At 45.5% G+C, this 19950-nt stretch overlaps 1 protein-coding gene across 1 annotated transcript in view; it reads right to left on the reverse strand.

Moving 5' to 3' along the window:
• Positions 1 to 19950, reverse strand: part of LOC139273064 (metastasis-associated protein MTA3-like) — a 355482-nt gene that overhangs the window by 211267 nt on the left and 124265 nt on the right. The window contains exon 6 of the mRNA XM_070889376.1: positions 854 to 971. Coding sequence (XP_070745477.1) covers positions 854 to 971 — 118 coding nt within the window. The remainder of the gene's footprint in view (positions 1 to 853; positions 972 to 19950) is intronic.

Genomic DNA, 19950 nt, shown 5'->3' on the forward strand with positions numbered 1-19950 from the left:
TGATTCTATGAAAATAGCTAAGAGGTAAGCCAACTGACCCATGTTAGTTAATCCATCGAGAAACAGCCTCCTGTCCCTCAAACAATTATAGTATCCAGCTATGTTTTAATGGCTCCAGGAAAAGTTATCTCCATTACTTTACTTTGAAGTCCAAACCATTAATGATCACTCTACGGGTGAAGAGTTTCCCGATATCGGCCATACATTTTCATTTCAATAGCTTGAACTTGTGCTTCCTGGCCCTATGTCACTGTGTTATTTGACGTAGTGTTCCAGATTTTATTTGCTATAGCATTTTCACCTTATATACCTCCATAAGGTCCCCATTTACATTGCCTTCTTTCAAAGAAGAGCCCAAGTTTCTCTTATCTCATAATTCAGTCAACTGACATTAAGCATCAGGCCTGAGGCTCTTCCTGCACCTCTTCCAAAGCATAAGCGGTAGTCAGAAATGCTGACCAGGACACTATACAGTTTTAAGCATTTTTCATCTTCCTGGTATACCACGATTTTAGCATTATAGTTCAGCATTCTCTTGTTGGTGATCATTTTTGTAAGTATTATGAGAAAGTGATTTAATCATTTGGTATAATCAAATCATTAAATCACTTTCATGTAATACTTAACAAAAATGATCACCAGACTTTTCTAATTATATTTATAACAAACTAAAACATTGGTGCTATTTTATAAAAGTAAACTTATTATGAAACATTAAAATAGTGCTGCAATTCTCAAAATTAAAGCTGGTTATATAATAAAGCTGGTCTTTAGGTTTATGAGCTGTGCGAATACAATGCAATTTCCTCTTAAAGATATTGGTTCATGTGGTACAAAGAAACAACATTCTTACCTTCATTCAGCATGTCTGAAATATCTGCTTGATATCGAGTGCCGACTCGTATTTCTCCTTTGTCTGCTAGCAGTGTTTTCTGTGAGGGATCATACACCAAGGAGTAGAAAAAACCATCCTGCACAGCAGAAAATAAATATTTGAAAACTGTATGAAAATTGCTAGTTAAATATATAAAGAACACAAAAAAATCATGAAATTGTCACCAAGGTTACATTAAATTTCAGTTACCACAGAATAGCAGAGTATGCATATTATAAAGATGCAGTGTTGCACTACATTTGCTTGGTCATTCACAAATATCGACACCCTGATAATGAGCAATGAATAATCTATAAGTTTAAACCAAATTGTAGAGCCACGTTCAGCCTCAGAATGCAGACTCCGCGGAGTTGTCATTTTTACACTTCCACCTGTCACACTGACATTTTACATGTGTTCATTATAGATGATGAACATTCACAAAGAACTGGCTGTCAGAATATATAATGGACCAAAGTAAGAGAGCTTATACTGTAGTTTGAGTGGATATGAATGGCGGAAATATTCTGGACCTGAAATTACGGTCGGAGGCCTCCGATCCACAGGTAAAGTACGCACCTACCTGATGCCTCCGTATCTTCGGACTCTTGCAGTCCTGGGCCTGTAGGCGTACGCCTTGTAAAGGCCCACGTATCCCGGGTTGCGTGCGTCTCACAAGCATCCCTGGGATCACGTGGGTCAGCCCAACCAGGGGGGGATTCCCATTATGCTTATGGGGACTCCATTTATGTAGAGAATACATGAGCATAACTAAAATTAATAAAAATATAACTTAACTAAACATTTAAAACACAAATTTAATTTTTTTGAAAAATAAACGTAAACATTTTTAAAGGGGTCAAAAATGACCTAAACTAATAAAGATTTTTAAATGTTTAAATGATTTTTTTAAATTAATATTTATTTAAGCATTTACGTTGGTAAAAGAAGGCCCTACACGTCTGCTTTTACCAGGCGTAAGAGTTTTGTGGGCATCCGGTGGGTAGTAGTTGGGCAAAAGCCCAATTCTCCGCCAGCAAATGTCCATTTCCTGCGCATACAAAGGATGGGTCAAGCTGCAATTTGACAGATCGCAGTTCTGGATTTTCGTGCATGCAGAAACCCAGGACTTGCAGGATACTTACGGCCGCGTACACTGTGCATATGCGGTCATAGGCTCCGGAAAACCCGGGCCGCTATCTCAAAGCTGCCTCTGAACTGTAGAATCGCTGCTATAGGGATTTGTTAATGTAAGATTGAACCATGCAGGATATTAATAGAATCTATTAATAGTTTCTATCCCCCTTGAGGGACATCTAAACCTCCATAAGATAGTATCTGGTATTAAAGATAACCAGTGATATAAATTGCAGAAAATATTTTTATTAGTGTATCACAATATAAATAACTTGCTAGGTCAACAAATACAGAAAATAAATCTGTTGTGATGGACAGAAATCTGATACTCTCAGGAATTCCTGGACACCTGCAAATCCAGGGATTCCAATTTGAAAATCTATGGTTTAGGCACTGTTGATGAACATAATTGTATTGTGTAGTTATTCATACTAATTTCCAATGCCTGAGAGTTCCTACTTCTCCACATGCTGAGTGGAGTTGAGATGTTTGGCCCTTCCTCACATTTCATTGGCAGGTTCCACATATACAACAGCTGCAGAACAGATTCCCCCAACCCCAGCCTGAAGCACCAGTTATACCTGTGATCAGAAGCAATCAATGACCCTGGAAACACACTAACTACACTTCAGAATTTGCTGATTTAACCCTAGGCATCATCTAAATCATGGGAGGATATCAGGATAAAGGTGGCCACCACCACAATGTGCCTGGGTAACATATTCAGTAACCCAACGCAAGTCAACTACTTTCTCAGAAATCCCTTCCCTTAAGGGAATCGTGGACAGACTGACAGCCATCCAATAATAAATTAGAAATGGGCTTACGGGCTCCTTGAGAGTCAGGAAACAACTAAGTTCCCAAGTAGTTTGGGTGGGCTTCATGATGAGACATGTGTGACCTCCTAATCTCCACGGAAACATTCCCAACAACAGGGGGCGATGTAGACACTGCTAACGGGGAGGAGGAGTGTGAACTTCTGGATGAAATAGTGAGAGAAGAGGTATTAAGGGGTTTAGCAGCTTTGAAAGTGGATAAGTCCCCAGGCCCAGATGAAATGTATCCCAGGCTGTTAAGCGAAGCAAAAGAGTAAATAGCAAATGCTTTAACCATCATTTTCCAATCCTCTCTGGCTTCAGGTGTGGTGCCAGAAGACTGGAGGACTGCTAATGTGGTACCTTTGTTTAAGAAGGGAGAAAGGGATAGACCGAGTAATTATAGGCCAATCAGCCTAAGTTCGGTGGTGGGAAAATTATTGGAAAAAATTCTGAAAGGCAGGACAAATCTTCATTTAGAAAGACTCGAATTAATCAAGGACAATCAGCATGGATTTGTTAAGGGAAGGTTGTGTCTGACTAAGTTGATTGATTTTTTGAGGAGGTAACAAGGAGGGTCGATGAGGGCAGTGCATTTGATGTAGTGTATATGGATTTCAGCAAGGCTTTTGATAATGTCCCACATGGCAGACTGGTCACGAAAGTAAAAGCCCATGGGATCCAGGGCAAAGTGGCAAGTTGGATCCAAAATTGGCTCAAAGGCAGGAAGCAGAGGGTAATGGTTGATGGGTGTTTTTGTGACTCGAAGGCTGTTTCCAGTGGGTTTCCGCAGGACTCAGTACCAGGTCCCTTGCTTTTTGTGGTGTACATCAATGATCTAGACTTGAATATAGAGGGTGTTATGTCTTGAATAAAGGGTCAGACTAGATACAGCAAGCTCAAAGTAAGGTGTGATCATAGTCCTTTATTATAGATCTCAGAGTGCCTCTCCAGCCTGTGTGGCCTCCTTATATACAGGTGCTCCCAAGGGATCATGGGATCCTTGGGACTCCAGGGGATAAGCCCTCTGGTGGTTAGACATGTGATTTACAGATTTACATACATAACAACACTTCCCGCACACTCCCCCAAAGTCGATCTGGGGCCTTCCTTTCCCTGGTTGATCGTCTCGGTGCAAATGCTAGTTTTGGTGAGTCGTTTGTTGGGCCCTCGCTGGGCTGCTGCACAGCTGACCTTGCTGGGCTGCTGGGGGTGATGAGTCCTGCTGGGCTGCTGCGGGTGATGGGTTCTGTTTCATGGTCAACCGCTGGGTCGGTTGCCACTTGTGTGTGTGTTGGAGGGTCAAAAAAGGTAGTCTATTGTGGGTTGTTCTGGATAGTCCATAAATCTGAGTTTGGTTTGGTCCAAGTGTTTCCTGCAGGTGAGTCCATTTGTGAGTTTGACCACAAACACCCTACTCCCCTCTTTGGCCAAAACAGTGCCAGGGAGCCACTTTGGACCTTATCCATAATTCAACACAAATACAGGATCATTTATTTCAATTTCGCGATCATGATATGTATTCTGTTGAAGCCGCCTGCTCTCGACTTGTTTGTGTAGATCAGGGTGGACTAACGAGAGCCTAGTCTTAACTGCCCTTTTCATGAGCAGTTCAGCGGGAGGGATCCCAGTGAGCGAGTGAGGTCTTGTGCGATAACTAAGCAGGATTCGGGATAAGCGAGTCTGCAGTGAGCCTTCAGTTACCCTTTTCAAACTCTGCTTCATTGTTTGAACTGCTCGTTCTGCCTGACCGTTGGACGCTAGTTTAAACGGGGCAGATGTGACATGTTTGATCCCATTGCGGCTCATGAACTCCTTGAACTCGGCACTGGTAAAGCACGGCCCATTGTCACTTACAAGGACATCAGGCAGGCCGTGCATGGCAAACATGGCCTGTAGGCTTTCAATGGTGGCAGCAGACGTGCTTGCCGACATTATCACACATTTAATCTATTTGGAGTACGTATCTACAACCACTAAGAACATTTTTCCAAGAATGGGCCTGAATAGTCAACATGCACCCTGGCCACGGTTTGGAGGGCCAGGACCATAAACTTAGTGGCGTCTCCCTGGGTGCATTGCTTACCTGTGAACATGTATTACATTTGTGCACACAGGACTCTAAGTCTGCATCGAAACCAGGCCACCACACGTGGGATCTGGCTATCGCTTTCATCATTACGATGCCTGGGTGGGTGCTGTGGAGGTTATTAATGAAAGTGTCCCTGCCCTTTTTTGGCACCACTACCCGATTACCCCATAGGAGACAATTGCCTGTATAGACATTTCATCTCTACGTCTCTGGTACGGCTTTATTTCTTCCTGCATCTCTAACTGGACACTAGACCAACGCCCGTGGAGCAAACAGTTTTTTTTACTAAGGACAGTAAGGGGTCCTGGCTCCTCCACGTTCTAATCTGTGGGGCAGTAACAGGTGATTGCTCACTCTCGACTGCTTCCATTATCATAACTAAATATACAGGCTGTGCCATCTCCACCCGTGGTGGGCAATGGCAGCCTACTGAGAGCATTGGCACAATTTTCTGTACCTGGCCTGTGGCGGATGGCATAGTTGTATGCGGACAATGTGAGCGCCCATCTCTGGATGCGGGCCGATGCATTCGTATTTATCTCCTTCCTTTAAGAGGGATATAAGCGGCTTATGGTCAGTTTCCAATTCAAATTTAAGCCCGAACAGATATTGATGCATTTTCTTTACCCGTAAACGCACGCTAACGCTTCTTTTTCGATCATTCTGTAGGCCCTCTCAGCCTTAGACAGACGTCTAGATGCATAACCAACCGGTTGCAATTTTCCAAATTCATTAGCTTGTTGCAATACACACCCGACCCTGTATGACGACACATCACATGCTAGTGCCAAACACTTACATGGATCGTACAACACAAACAATTTGTTTGAACATAACTTCCTAGCTTTCTCAAAGACATTTTCTTGGCTTTTACCCCATACCCATTCATCTCCTTTACGCAGTAAAGAGTGCAGGGGTTCTAATAAGGTGCTAAGACCCGGTAAGAAGTTAACAAAATAGTTCAGGAGTCCTAGAAACGATTGAAGCTCCATCACGTTCTGTGGTCTCGGTGCATTCTTGATTGCCTCCATCTTCGAATCGCTGAGCCTGATGCCGTCTGCCACGATTCTTCTCCCCAGGAAGTCCACTTCAAGCGCCAGGAAAATGCACTTAGAGCATTTTAGCCAGAGCCCCACACGATTAACCCAGCTAAGAACCTCCTCCAAGTTCTGCAGGTGTTCGACGGTGTCCCGACCTATAACCAAGATGTCGACCTGGAAGACCACAGTGCGCGGGACCGACTTCAGCAAGCTTTCCATGTTCCTCTGGAATATCGCCGCGGCTGATCGAATCCCAAACAGACATCTGTTGTAAATGAAGAGATCTTTGTGCGTGTTGATGCAGGTGAGGCCTTTTGATGATTCCTCCAGCTCCTGCGTCATGTAGGCTGAGGTCAAGTCCAGCTTCGTGAATATTTTCCCTCCCGCCAGCGTCGCAACTAGGTCGTCTGTCTTTGGTAGCGGGCATTAATCCTGCAGGGAGAAACGATTGATAGTTACTTTGTAATCACCACAGATTCTGACGGTGCCGTCTCCCTTGAGGACTGGAACAAAATCGGACTGGCCCACTCATTGAATTTGATTGGCGAAATGATGCCTTCTCATTGCAGCCTGTCCAGCTCGATTTCCACCCTCTCTCTCATCATGTAAGGTACCGCTCTCGCCTTGTGCTGGATGGGTCGTGCCCCCGGAATCAAATGGATCTGCACTTTTGCTCCTTGGAACTTTCCAATACCTGGTTCGAACAGCGAGGGGAACTTGCTTAGGACCTGGGCACATGAGGTGTCGTCGACGGACGAAAGCGCTCAGATGTCGTCCCAGTTCCAGCGTATCTTTCCCAACCAGCTCCTGCCGAACAGCGTGGGGCCATTGCCCGGTACCACCCAGTATGGTAAATCGTGCACCACTCCATCACAGGAGACCTTTACAGTAGCACTGCCAATTACGGGAATCAGTTCCTTTGTGTACGCTCTAAGTTTGGTACGAATGGGAGTCAGGACTGGCCTTGAAGCCTTGTTGCACCACGATTTATCTAAAGTCTTTTGGCTCATTATGGACTGGCTTGCGCCCGTGTCCAGCTCCATGGACACCGGAAGTTCATTTAATTCAACCTTCAGCATTATCGGGGGACACTTTGTGGTAAATGTGTGCACCCCATAGACCTCTGCCTCCTCGGTCTGTGGCTCTGGTTCGTCGTGATCCACCGTGGATCTGTCCTCCTCTGCAACATGGTGGTTTGCAGGATTAGCAGGGTTTGCAGCTCGCTTGTACATACATTGGAGGTGTCCCATTGTTCCACAGCTCTTGCCCTTGCAAACGTATCCTTTGAAGCGGCATGAATAGAAACGATGATCACCCCCGCAGCGCCAACAAGGCGTTAATGGCCTTGTATTCACCACCCTTGATGGTGCACTCTGAGTTATCTGCGAACGTGCAGCTGCAGGAGTGTAAGCCCTGCCCTGTACATTTCAATTTGAAAACATTACTTTGTTCACAGTACTTGCAGCAGCACTAGTGTGCTGAGAAATTTGTTTGGTATTGTCACTGGTAGCAATAAAGGCCTGGGCTATCGCTATGGCTTGACCCAAGGTTGGGGTCTCTGCAGTCAAAAGTTTGCGAAGCATTACTTCATGACCAATGCCAAGTACAAAAAAGTCCCTGAGCAAGTGTTGCAAGTGTCCTTCAAATTCGCAATATCCTGCAAGGCACCTTAGCTCGGCGACGTAGCTCGCCACTTCCTGGCCTTCAGACCTCTTGTACGTGTAGAACTGATACCTCGCCATCAGTCCGCTTTCCTTCGGGTTTAGATGCTCCCGGACCAGTGTGCACAACTCATCGTACGACTTGTCTGTGGGTTTCGCTGTAGCGAGCAGGTTTTTCATGAGGCCATACGTTGGTGCCCCGCAAACGGTGAGGAGGATCGCCCTTCATTTGGCAGCATTCGCTTCTCCTTCCAGCTCGTTGGCCACGAAGTATTGGTCGAGTCGCTCCACGAAGGTTTCCCAATCATCTCCCTCCGAAAATTTCTCCAGGATGCCCACGGTTCTCTGCATTGTTGCGGTGGGGTTCGTCATCTGTATCTCGTTGCCAGTTGTTATGTCTTGAATAAAGAGTCAAACTAGATACTGCAAGATCAAAGTAAGGTGTGACCGCAGTCCTTTGTTACAGATCTCAGAGTGTCTCTCCAGCCTTTGAGGCCTCCTTATATACAGGTATCCCAAGGGATTGTGGGATCCTTTGGGACTCCAGGGGATAAGCCCTCTCGTGGTTAGACATGGTATTTACAGGTTTACATACATAACAGGGGTTATGATTAAGAAGCTGTGTGGTTGTGAGAGAACAGCTCCGCAGGTCGGGCTATAAAAGAACTGGAGCGGCGGGCTTGAGACATTGTGGACCCCCCGACCTGCAAGAGAACAGCTTCGCAGGTCAGGAAATGATGGACTTCAGCATTTTCCCAACGACAGACGTTAGGCTAACTGGTCTATAGTTTCCTACTTTTTTAAAATAGGTGTGTTACATTTACAGTTTTCTATTCCGCTGGGACCGCCCCAGAATCCAGGGAATTTTGGTAGGTTACAACTAATGCAGCCACTATCTCTGCAGCCACTTCTTTTAAGACCCTAGGATGAAAGCCATCAGGTCCAGGGGACTTGTCCGCCTTTAGTCTCATTATTTTACCAAGTACTACTTCATTAGTGATAGTGATTGTATTAAGTTCCTCCCTCCCTACAGCCCCTTAAAGACCAATACAAAATATTTGTTAAATGACTCTGCCATTTCCCTGTTCTCCATTATTAATTCCCCAGTGTCATCCTTCAAGGGACCAACATTTACTTTAGCCACTCTTTTCCTTTTTATGTACCAGTAAAAACTCTTACGATCTGTTTTTATATTTCATAGAAACATAGAAAATAGGTGCAGGAGCAGGCCATTCGGCCTTTCTAGCCTGCACCGCCATTCAATGAGTTCATGGCTGAACATGCAACTTCAGTACCCCATTCCTGCTTTCTCACTATACCCCTTGAGCCCCCTAGTAGTAAGGACTTCATCTAACTCCTTTTTGAATATATTTAGTGAATTGGCCTCAACAACTTTCTGTGGTAGAGAATTCCACAGGTTCACCACTCTCTGGGTGAAGAAATTCCTCCTCATCTCGGTCCTAAATGGCTTACCCCTTATCCTTAGACTGTGTCCCCTGATTCTGGACTTCCCCAACATTGGGAACATTCTTCCTGCATCTAACCTGTCTAACCCCGTCAGAATTTTAAACGTTTCTATGAGGTCCCCTCTCATTCTTCTGAACTCCAGTGAATACAAGCCCAGTTGATCCAGTCTTTCTTGATAGGTCAGTCCCACCATCCCGGGAATCAGTCTGGTGAACCTTCGCTGCACTCCCTCAATAGCAAGAATGTCCTTCCTCAGGTTAGGAGACCAAAACTGGACACAATACTCCAGGTGTGGCCTCACCAAGGCCCTGTACAACTGTAGCAATACCTCCCTGCCCCTGTACTCAAATCCCCTCGCTATGAAGGCCAACATGCCATTTGCTTTCTTAACCGCCTGCTGTACCTGCATGCCAACCTTCAATGACTGATGTACCATGACACCCAGGTCTCTTTGTACCTCCCCTTTTCCTAATCTGTCACCATTCAGATAATAGTCTGTCTCTCTGTTTTACCACCAAAGTGGATAACCTCACATTTATCCACATTATACTTCATCTGCCATGCATTTGCCCACTCACCTAACCTATCCAAGTCGCTCTGCAGCCTCATAGCATCCTCCTCGCAGCTCACACTGCCACCCAACATAGTGTCATCCGCAAATTTGGAGATACTACATTTAATCCCCTCGTCCAAATCATTAATGTACAGTGTAAACAGCTGGGGCCCCAGCACAGAACCTTGCGGTACCCCACTAGTCACTGCCTGCCATTCTGAAAAGTCCCCATTTACTCCTACTCTTTGCTTCCTGTCTGACAACCAGTTCTCAATCCATGTCAGCACACTATCCCCAATCACATGTGCTTTAACTTTGCACAATAATCTCTTGTGTGGGACCTTGTCGAAAGCCTTCTGAAAATCCAAATATACCACATCAACTGGTTCTCCCTTGTCCACTCTACTGGAAACATCCTCAAAAAATTCCAGAAGATTTGTCAAGCATGATTTCCCTTTCACAAATCCATGCTGACTTGGACCTATCATATCACCTCTTTCCAAATGCACTGCTATGACATCCTTCATAATTGATTCCATCATTTTACCCACTACCAATGTCAGGCTGACCGGTCGATAATTCCCTGTTATCTCTCTCCCTCCTTTTTTAAAAAGTGGGGTTACATTGGCTACCCTCCACCCCATAGGAACTGATCCCGAGTCAATGGAATGTTGGAAAATGACTGTCAATGCATCCACTATTTCCAAGGCCACCTCCTTAAATACTCTGGGATGCAGTCCATCAGGCCCTGGGGATTTATCGGCCTTCAATCCCATCAATTTCCCCAACACAATTTCGCAACTAATAAGGATTTCCCTCAGTTCCTCCTCCTTACTAGAACCTCCGACCCCTTTTATATCCGGAAGGTTGTTTGTGTTCTCCTTAGTGAATACCGAACCAAAGTACTTGTTCAATTGGTCCGCCATTTCTTTGTTCCCCGTTATGACTTCCCCTGATTCTGACTGCAGGGGACCTACGTTTGTCTTTACTCACCTTTTTCTCTTTACATATCTATAGAAACTTTTGCAATCCGTCTTAATGTTCCCTGCAAGCTTCTTCTCGTACTCCATTTTCCCTGCCCTAATCAAACCCTTTGTCCTCCTCTGCTGAGTTCTAAATTTCTCCCAGTGCCCGGGTTCGCTGCTATTTCTGGCCAATTTGTAAGCCACTTCCTTGGCTTTAATACTATCCCCGATTTCCCTTGATAGCCATGGTTGAGCCACCTTCCCTTTTTTATTTTTACGCCAGACAGGAATGTACAATTGTTGTAGGTCATCCATGCGGTCTCTAAATGTCTGCCATTGCCCATCCACAGTCAACCCCTTCAGTATCCTTCGCCAATCTATCCTAGCCAATTCACGCCTCATACCTTCAAAGTTACCCTTCTTTAAATTCTGGACCATGGTCTCTGAATTAACTGTTTCATTCTCCATCCTAATGCAGAATTCCACCATATTATGGTCACTTTTCCCCAAGGGGCCTCGCACAACGAGATTGCTAATTAATCCTCTCTCATTACACAACACCCAGTCTAAGATGGCTTCCCCCCTAGTTGGTTCCTCGACATATTGGTCTAAAAAACCATCCCTTATGCACGCCAGGAAATCCTCCTCCACCGTATTGTTTCCAGTTTGGTTAGCCCAATCTATGTGCATATTAAAGTCACCCATTATAACTGCTGCACCTTTATTGCACGCACCCCTAATTTCATGTTTGATGCCCTCCCCAACATCACTACTACTGTTTGGAGGTCTGTACACAACTCCCACTAACGTTTTTTGCCCTTTGGTATTCTGCAGCTCTACCCATATAGATTCCACATCATCCAAGCTAATGTCCTTCCGAACTATTGCCTTAATTTGCTCCTTAACCAGCAATGCTACCCCACCTCCTTTTCCTTTTATTCTATCTTTCCTGAATGTTGAATACCCCTGGATGTTGAGTTCCCAGCCCTGATCATCCTGGAGCCACGTCTCCGTAATCCCAATCACATCATATTTATTAACATCTATTTGCACAGTTAATTCATCCACCTTATTGCGGATACTCCTTGTATTAAGACACAAAGCCTTCAGGCTTGTTTTTTTAACACCCTTTGTCCTTTTAGAATTTTGCTGTACAGTGGCCCTTTTTGTTCTTTGCCTTGGGTTTCTCTGCCCTCCACTTTTACTCATCTCCTTTCTGTCTTTTACTTTTGCCTCCTTTTTGTTTCCCTCTGTCTCCCTGCATTGGTTCCCATCCCCCTGCCATATTAGTTTAACTCCTCCCCAACAGCACTAGCAAACACTCCCCCTAAGACATTGGTTCCGGTCCTGCCCAGGTGAAGACCGTCCGGTTTGTACTGGTCCCACCTCCCCCAGAACCGGTTCCAATGCCCCAGGAATTTGAATCCCTCCCTGCTGCACCACTGCTCAAGCCACGTATTCATCTGCGCTATCCTGCGATTCCCACTCTGACTAGCACGTGGCACTGGTAGCAATCCTGAGATTACTACTTTTGAGGTCCTACTTTTTAATTTAGCTCCTAGCTCCTTAAATTCGTTTCGTAGGACCTCATCCCTTTTTTTACCTATGTCATTGGCACCACGACAACTGGCTGTTCTCCCTCCCTTTTTAGAATGTCCTGCACCCGCTCCGAGACATCCTTGACCCTTGCACCAGGGAGGCAACATACCATCCTGGAGTCTCAGTTGCGGCCGCAGAAACGCCTATCTATTCCCCTCACCATTGAATCCCCTGTCACTATCGCTCTCCCACTCTTTTTGCTGCCCTCCTGTGCAACAGAGCCAGCCACGGTGCCATGAACTTGGCTGCTGCTGCCCTCCCCTAATGAGTCATCCCCCCCAACAGTACTCAATGCGATGTATCTGTTTTGCAGGGGGATGACCACAGGGGACCCCTGCACTACCTTCCTTGCACTGCTCTTCCTGCTGGTCTTCCATTCCCTATCTGGCTGTGGACCCTTCTCCTGCGGTAAGACCAACTCGCTACACGTGCTACTCACGTCATTCTCAGCATCGTGGATGCTCCAGAGTGAATCCACCCTCAGCTCCAACTCCGCAACGCGGACCGTCAGGAGCTGGAGGTGGATACACTTCCCGCACATGTAGTCGTCAGGGACACCGGAAGTGTCCCTGAGTTCCCACATGGTACAGGAAGAGCATAACACCCGACCGAGCTTTCCTGCCATGACTTAACCCTTAGATACACTTAAATTGGCAACAACAATGTTAAAAGTGACTGACTGATATAAAACAAAAGAAAAACTACTCACCAATCACCAGCCAATCACCATGCTAGTTTACTTTCATAATCTATCTTCCCTCTATTATTTTTTTAGTCATTCTTTGCTGGCTTTTAAAAGTTTCCCAATCCTCTGGCATCCTACTAATCTTGGCCACATTGTATGCCCTTATTTTCAATTTGTTACCATCCCTTATTTCCTTAGTTAGTCACGGATGGTTATCCTTTCTCTTACAGGCTTTTCTTCTCAGTGGGATATATTTTTGTTGCGAGTTATGAAATATCTTCTTAAATGTTTGCCACTGCTCATCAACCGTCCCATACTTTAATCTATTTTCCCAGTCCACTTTAGCCAACTCTGTCCTCATATCTTTGTAATCTCCTTTATTTAAGCTTAGGACACTGGTTTGAGATCCAATTTTCTCACCATCCAACTGAATTTGAAATTCAACCATGTTATGGTTACTCATTCCTAGAGGATCGTTTACTACGAGATCATTTATTAATCCTGTCTCATTACACATTACCAGGAATAATGAGGTCAGCCTGACCTCAGTAGTGGGTAAAAGGATGGAATCAATTATTAAGGATGTCATAGCAGCGCATTTGGAAAGAGGTGACATGATAGGTCCAAGTCAGCATGGATTTGTGAAAGGGAAATCGTGCTCGACAAATCTTCTGGAATTTTTTGAGGATGTTTCCAGTAGAGTGGTCAAGGGAGAACCAGTTGATGTAATATATTTGGACTTTCAGAAGGCTTTCGACAAGGTCCCACACAGGAGATTAATGTGCAAAGTTAAAGCACATGGGATTGGGGGTAGTGTGCTGACGTGGATTGAGAACTAGTTGTCAGACAGGAAGCAAAGAGTAGGAGTAAATGGGTACTTTTCAGAATGGCAGGCAGTGACTAGTGGGGTACCGCAAGGTTCTGTGCTGGGGCCCCAGCTGTTTACACTGTACATTAATGATTTAGACGAGGGGATTAAACGTACTATCTCCAAATTTGCGGATGACACTATGTTGGGTGGCAGTGTGAGCTGCGAGGAGGATGCTATGAGGCTGCAGAGTGACTTGGATAGGTTAGGTGAGTGGGCAAATGCATGGCAGATGAAGTATAATGTGGATAAATGTGAGGTTATCCTCTTTGGTGGTAAAAACAGAGAGACAGACTATTATCTGAATGGTGACAGATTAGGAAAAGGGGAGGTGCAACGAGACCTGGGTGTCATGGTACATCAGTCATTGAAGGTTGGCATGCAGGTACAGCAGGCAGTTAAGAAAGCAAATGGCATGTTGGCCTTCATAGCGAGGGGATTTGAGTACAGGGGCAGGGAGGTGTTGCTACAGTTGTACAGGGCCTTGGTGAGGCCACACCTGGAGTATTGTGTACAGTTTTGGTCTCCGAACTTGAGGAAGGACATTCTTGCTATTGAGGGAGTGCAGCGAAGGTTCACCAGACTGATTCCCGGGATGGTGGGACTGACCTATCAAGAAAGACTGGATCAACTGGGCTTGTATTCACTGGAGTTCAGAAGAATGAGAGGGGACCTCATAGAAACGTTTAAAATTCTGACGGGTTTAGACAGGTTAGATGCAGGAAGAATGTTCCCAATGTTAGGGAAGTCCAGAACCAGGGGTCACAGTCTAAGGATAAGGGGTAAGCCATTTAGGACCAAGATGAGGAGAAACTTCTTCACCCAGAGAGTGGTGAACCTGTGGAATTCTCTATCACAGAAAGTTGTTGCGGCTAATTCACTAAATATATTCAAAAGGGAGTTAGATGAAGTCCTTACTACTAGGGGGATCAAGGGGTATGGCGAGAAAGCATCAAGGGGGTACTGAAGTTGCATGTTCAGTCATGAACTCATTGAATGGCGGTGCAGGCTACAAGGGCCGAATGGCCTACTCCTGCACCTATTTTCTATGTTTCTATGTTTCTAATAAACGATCTCCGAGGAAAAGATCCTCTCGGAATGAGTGATCACAGTATGGTTGAATTTGTAATACAGATTGAGGGTGAGGAAGTAGTGTCTCAAACGAGCGTACTATGCTTAAACAAAGGGGACTACAGTGGGGATGAGGGCAGAGTTAGAAACATAGAAACATACTGCAAAAACATAAACATTAAAACCATGCCACCCGACCTGGGTGACACAGCAGACATTTTCAAGGCCCTTTTTTTTGGGGGGGTTTTTTTGGGGCGCTAAAATCAAATTTTTCCAGTGCCCCCTATAAAAGGGGAGGGGGACACTAAAAGCACCGGCAATTAAAACAAATTAAACTTTAAAACGTAAAATCAAATTAAAATTTGGTTGCCGGGCGTGATGATGCACTCCAGTCCCTCCGGTGCCCACCTCTCGCTGAAGGCCGCGAGCGTACCGGTGGACACCGCGTGCTCCATCTCCAAGGACACCTTCTTGTGCATGAATCCCAAAAAGTTAGTTTGCAGGTGCAGCAGGTAATCAGGAAGGCAAATGGAATGTTGGCCTTCATTGCGAGAGGGATGGAGTACAAAAGCAGGGAGGTCCTGCTGCAACTGTACAGGGTATTGGTGAGGCCGCACCTGGAGTACTGCGTGCAGTTTTGGTCACCTTACTTAAGGAAGGATATACTAACTTTGGAGGGAGTACAGTAACAGTTCACTTGGCTGATTCCAGAGATGAGGGGGTTACCTTATGATGATAAATGGAGTAGACTGGGTCTTTACTCATTGGAGTTCAGAAGGACGAGGGGTGATCTTATAGAAACATTTAAATAATGAAAGGGATAGACAAGATAGAGGCAGAGAGGTCGTTTCCACTGGTCGGGGAGACTAGAACTAGGGGACACAGCCTCAAAATACTGGGGAGCCAATTTAAAACCGAGTTGAGAAGGAATTTCTTCTCCCAGAGGGTTGTGAATCTATGGAATTCTCTGCCCAAGGAAGCAGCTGAGGCTAGCTCATTGAATGTATTCAAATCACAGATAGATAGATTTTTAACCAATAATGGAAATAAGGGTTATGGGGAGCGGGCGGGTAAGTGGAGCTGAGTCCACGGCCAGTTCAGCCATCATCTTGTTGAATGGCGGAGCAGGCTCGAGGGGCTAGATGGCCTACTACTGTTCCTAATTCTTATGTTCTTATGTAAGATAGCCTGCTCCCTAATTGGTTCCGCAATGTACTGTTCAAGGAAACTATCCCGGATACAGTCTATGAACTCTTCCTCAAGGCTACCCTGGCCAATTTGCTTTGTCCAATCAATATGAAGGTTAAAATCGTGAAACTTTTTACATAAATTAGAATTGTCTTTCTTTCCACCATTCTGGGAAGCACAGTGATAGATGGAGCTGTTCCTCGAGTGTAGCAAATTTGAATCTACTGCTGTTTGTCTATGCTCCAGTCATTGAAAGATTTTTTTTTAAGTCACTGACAAAGAAAGAGGAAATTGTGTGCGTTGAAAATGTTGACCCTCATCTTCTATACAGGGTCCCAGTTTTTTTCCCCCCCCAATATGAATTGGCTGGAAAGTGGGTCAGCATTTACATAGGCTGCCTTATACAACGGTATACATGGTAGCATCCAATGCGTGGGTTGGCCAGTACGTTATTGTACTGCTATGCATTTCGCCTATAATGGGAAATTACTGAACATGTGTACCAGTGCGACCTTTGTTGTTATGAGACATTGAGTGTCAACATTGTTAAAGTGAATTATGTCCGTGTCAGTGGCCATAGTCAAGACAATCTACAGATGTCTCTGAGGCTATGGTAGAGCAGCAGAGCAGTTTGTTAATAAGGGTGTGCATGAAGAGAGACTTGGAGGTGTACGTACACAATTCTTTGAAGGTAGCACGACAAGTTGAGAAGGCTGTTAAAAAGGCATACAAGATCCTTGGCTTGATAAATAGAGGCATAGAGCAGTGGCTCCGAAAGGTTTCAAGGGTTCCGCCATAAATAACTTCCAGGACTTTTTAAAAATCAGCTTAAAAAAAAGATTTAAAAAAAAAGAAAAATACACCATCGCATAAAGGTGGAATCGAGCTGAGCAAACTGCCGGCTCTGGCCCGGACTCGGACCTCTATTTTCCGCCCCCCCGAACATCTTTGCAATGACGGCAGCAGCTGCCTCTGAGCCCAGGGACCCCCACTTGCTGAGAAGGGAGAGAGGCGACAGTCACTGAGCTCTTCGTCCTCCGCTTTCCACTTAGCAGGTCCCGCTGTATACTTTGTCCCCTCCGCACTTGCCTCAACGCCATGCTGCGTGGCTTGTTGCTCTCCCCCCGCCCTCTCCCACGCTAATTGGGGCTGTTGTTCTTCTACTTTTACCCCTCGCTCCCTGAATCCTCTCAGTGTCATACGTCACCAGTGCCAACGATAACCCATTCAGTTCAAGTATCCCACAATTATTGAAAACAGCCATGCGGATACATCGGATCGGTTTCAGATTTGAATCTTTTTTGTCCTATTTTTGTTATTCATGGGGTCATGATTGTCGATCAAATTAAGACGGGGCAAGGAAATAGGTGGCAGCTGCAAGGAAGAAAGGAGCTGCTGAGGTCAAACAGAGCATCTCTGTCTTCGTGGAGGAAGAAGAGCAGAATATTTCAACATTAGGAAATTATTAGGACCGACAGTTATTACCAGCAAAACTCAGTTAAATATTCCGCATTGTCTAATTTTTTTCCCATTTTCTCTCCTGCTGTCTTCAAAGTGTTGACTCATACTGTAGTATAGTTACAAGGGTGCTGGCTACCCTTTGGTGCCTAACCTCATTCATTCTTCACTTGCGAAGCTATACCTTCAGTGTTAATATAGCCTTCCTCTACCAAGGAAGGCATCACAGGCAGACTTGATTGTTCACACCCAATGTTGGTCTGCAGCTAGGATTTTAACCTTTCAGGATTGTCCTGGAGTCACCAGAAATAAAATATTAATCTGGACATCGTTGAGAAATCTGGGAGAGAAATTGTACGGGCCTTAAAAAAATTATTTTTTTCATTTTCATTGTACACTTTTTGCTTATTAGTTATAAAAAAATATTGGAGATAGGGGGAAAAAGCTGTTTGACTGACAATCAAGCCGACAATGAAGAGAACCGGGATCGGTTGATGTGCCAGGAATAGTCAGTGAGGGAGTCAAGGGTTGCAGGGAAAGAGGGAGACAAGTGATTGGGGTTCATGTGGCGGGAAAGAGGGCAAAGGATGGGTGTAGGGGCCAGTATTTTCTGCAGTCATCATACCATAGAGGAAGACTTGCTTCCATTTCAAAAGTAAGTTCTCAGGTGACTGAACAGTCCAATTTGGGAATTGCAGTCTCTGTCACAGGTGGGACAGACAGTCGTTGGAGGAAAGGGTGGATGGGGAGTCTGGTTTGCAGCACGCTCCTTCTGCTGCCGGTGCTTGTTTTCTGCATGCTCTCGACGACAAGACTCGAGGTGCTCAGTGCCCTTCCCCGATGCTCTTCCTCCACTTAGGGCGGTCTTTGGCCAGGGACTCCCAGGTGTCGGTGGGGATGTTACACTTTATCAAGGAGGCTTTGAGGGTGACCTTGAAACGTTTCCTCTGCCCACCTGGGTCTTGCTTGCCGGGTAGGAGTTCCGAGTAGAGCGCTTGCTTTGGGAGTCTTGCGTCCGGCATGCGACAATGTGGCTCGCCCAATGGAGCTGGTCGAGTGTGGTCAGTGCTTCGATGCTGGGGATGTTGGCCTGATCGAGAACACTGACGTTGATGCATCTGTCCTCCTAGGGGATAGCCGGTGGTAGCCGGTGTGCAACGGCCACCCCACATTAAAAGAACTCACATACAGGCATCTTTCACTGTTTCTGCAGTGCCGGGATAGCAGCAGCAGCAGTAACATGATGAGCAGGAGCGGCAGAGGGAATTTTTATAAAGAAAAAAATATTTGTATTGTGTTGTATTACATGGGGGTCTGTGGAATTTTTATAACACAGATGAGGGCCCTCAGAAGCAAAAAGGTTGAGAACCCCTGGCAGAGTACAAAAGCAAAGAAGTTATGCTAAACTTTGATAAAACACTGGTTAGGCTCCACCGGAGTATTGTGGCTAATTCTGGGCACCACAATTTAGGAAGAATGTCAAGGCGAGGGGGCAGAGGAGATTTACTAGAATGGTATCAAGGATGAAGGACTTCAGTTATGAGGAGTAAAGAAGCTGGGATTGTTCTCCTTACAGCAGAGAAGGTTAAGGGGCGATTTGATAGAGGTATTCAAAATTCTGAACGGTTTTGTTAGAATAAATAAAGAGAAACTATTTCCAGTGGCAGAAGTGTCGTTTACCAAAGGTCACAAATTTAAGGTGATTGCGGAAACATTTTTTTTTAAACACAATGGGCTAGATTTTACATTTTTGTGCAGATCGCCCAAAAATGGGCAGTATTTCCGGCGTGGGCGGTAAAAATGGGTTTTCAGATCGCCGGCTTGTTGCCCATTCTCAAAGCGCCTAGTCTCCATTTTTAAAATTGGGCGTTACCGCGAGTGATATGAAATGGGCAGTAGCGTTAAATCTCTGACCTTCTGCCGTAAAGTGTCGCCGTCCTTAGCAACGGCATGGCAACGCTTGATTCCCGTGATTCAGGACGTCAAGGGTCATCATGACATGCGCAGAAGAGATAGAGAGAGAGGGAGCTGAGAGGGACTGAAGGCGTGTGTGGGTGTGGTGTGGCTGCTTTGGGAGGAAGGAGGGAAAGTTTAGAGCTTTACAGCAAATAGGGAAACAAAAATTAGCTGTTACCAGCCAGACATTTGCCCGAATTTGACCTATAATGGAGGGAGAACAGGAGGCATCACAGCACGCTGTGGAGACTGACGCTGTCGAGAGCAGTGAGCTGGGAGAGGAGCACACTGGAGGGCGCAAAAGAGGTTCTCGGACAAGGCAAATGCCTCCCTCCTGCAGGAGGTCATGCTGGGGTGATTTGACACAGGGAGGGTGTGGGAAGCCGACCCCAAAGGTCTACCAGAAGATATGGACCGAGATAGCAGAGGTGGTCTCGTCGGCAACCAACAAGGTGCGTGCGGGCAACCAATGCCGCAAACGATGGATCGACCTTGTGGGATCCGCAAGAGTAAGTATTACA

Source organism: Pristiophorus japonicus, chromosome 9 (assembly GCF_044704955.1).
Source record: "Pristiophorus japonicus isolate sPriJap1 chromosome 9, sPriJap1.hap1, whole genome shotgun sequence".
NCBI classification, from domain to species: domain Eukaryota; kingdom Metazoa; phylum Chordata; class Chondrichthyes; family Pristiophoridae; genus Pristiophorus; species Pristiophorus japonicus.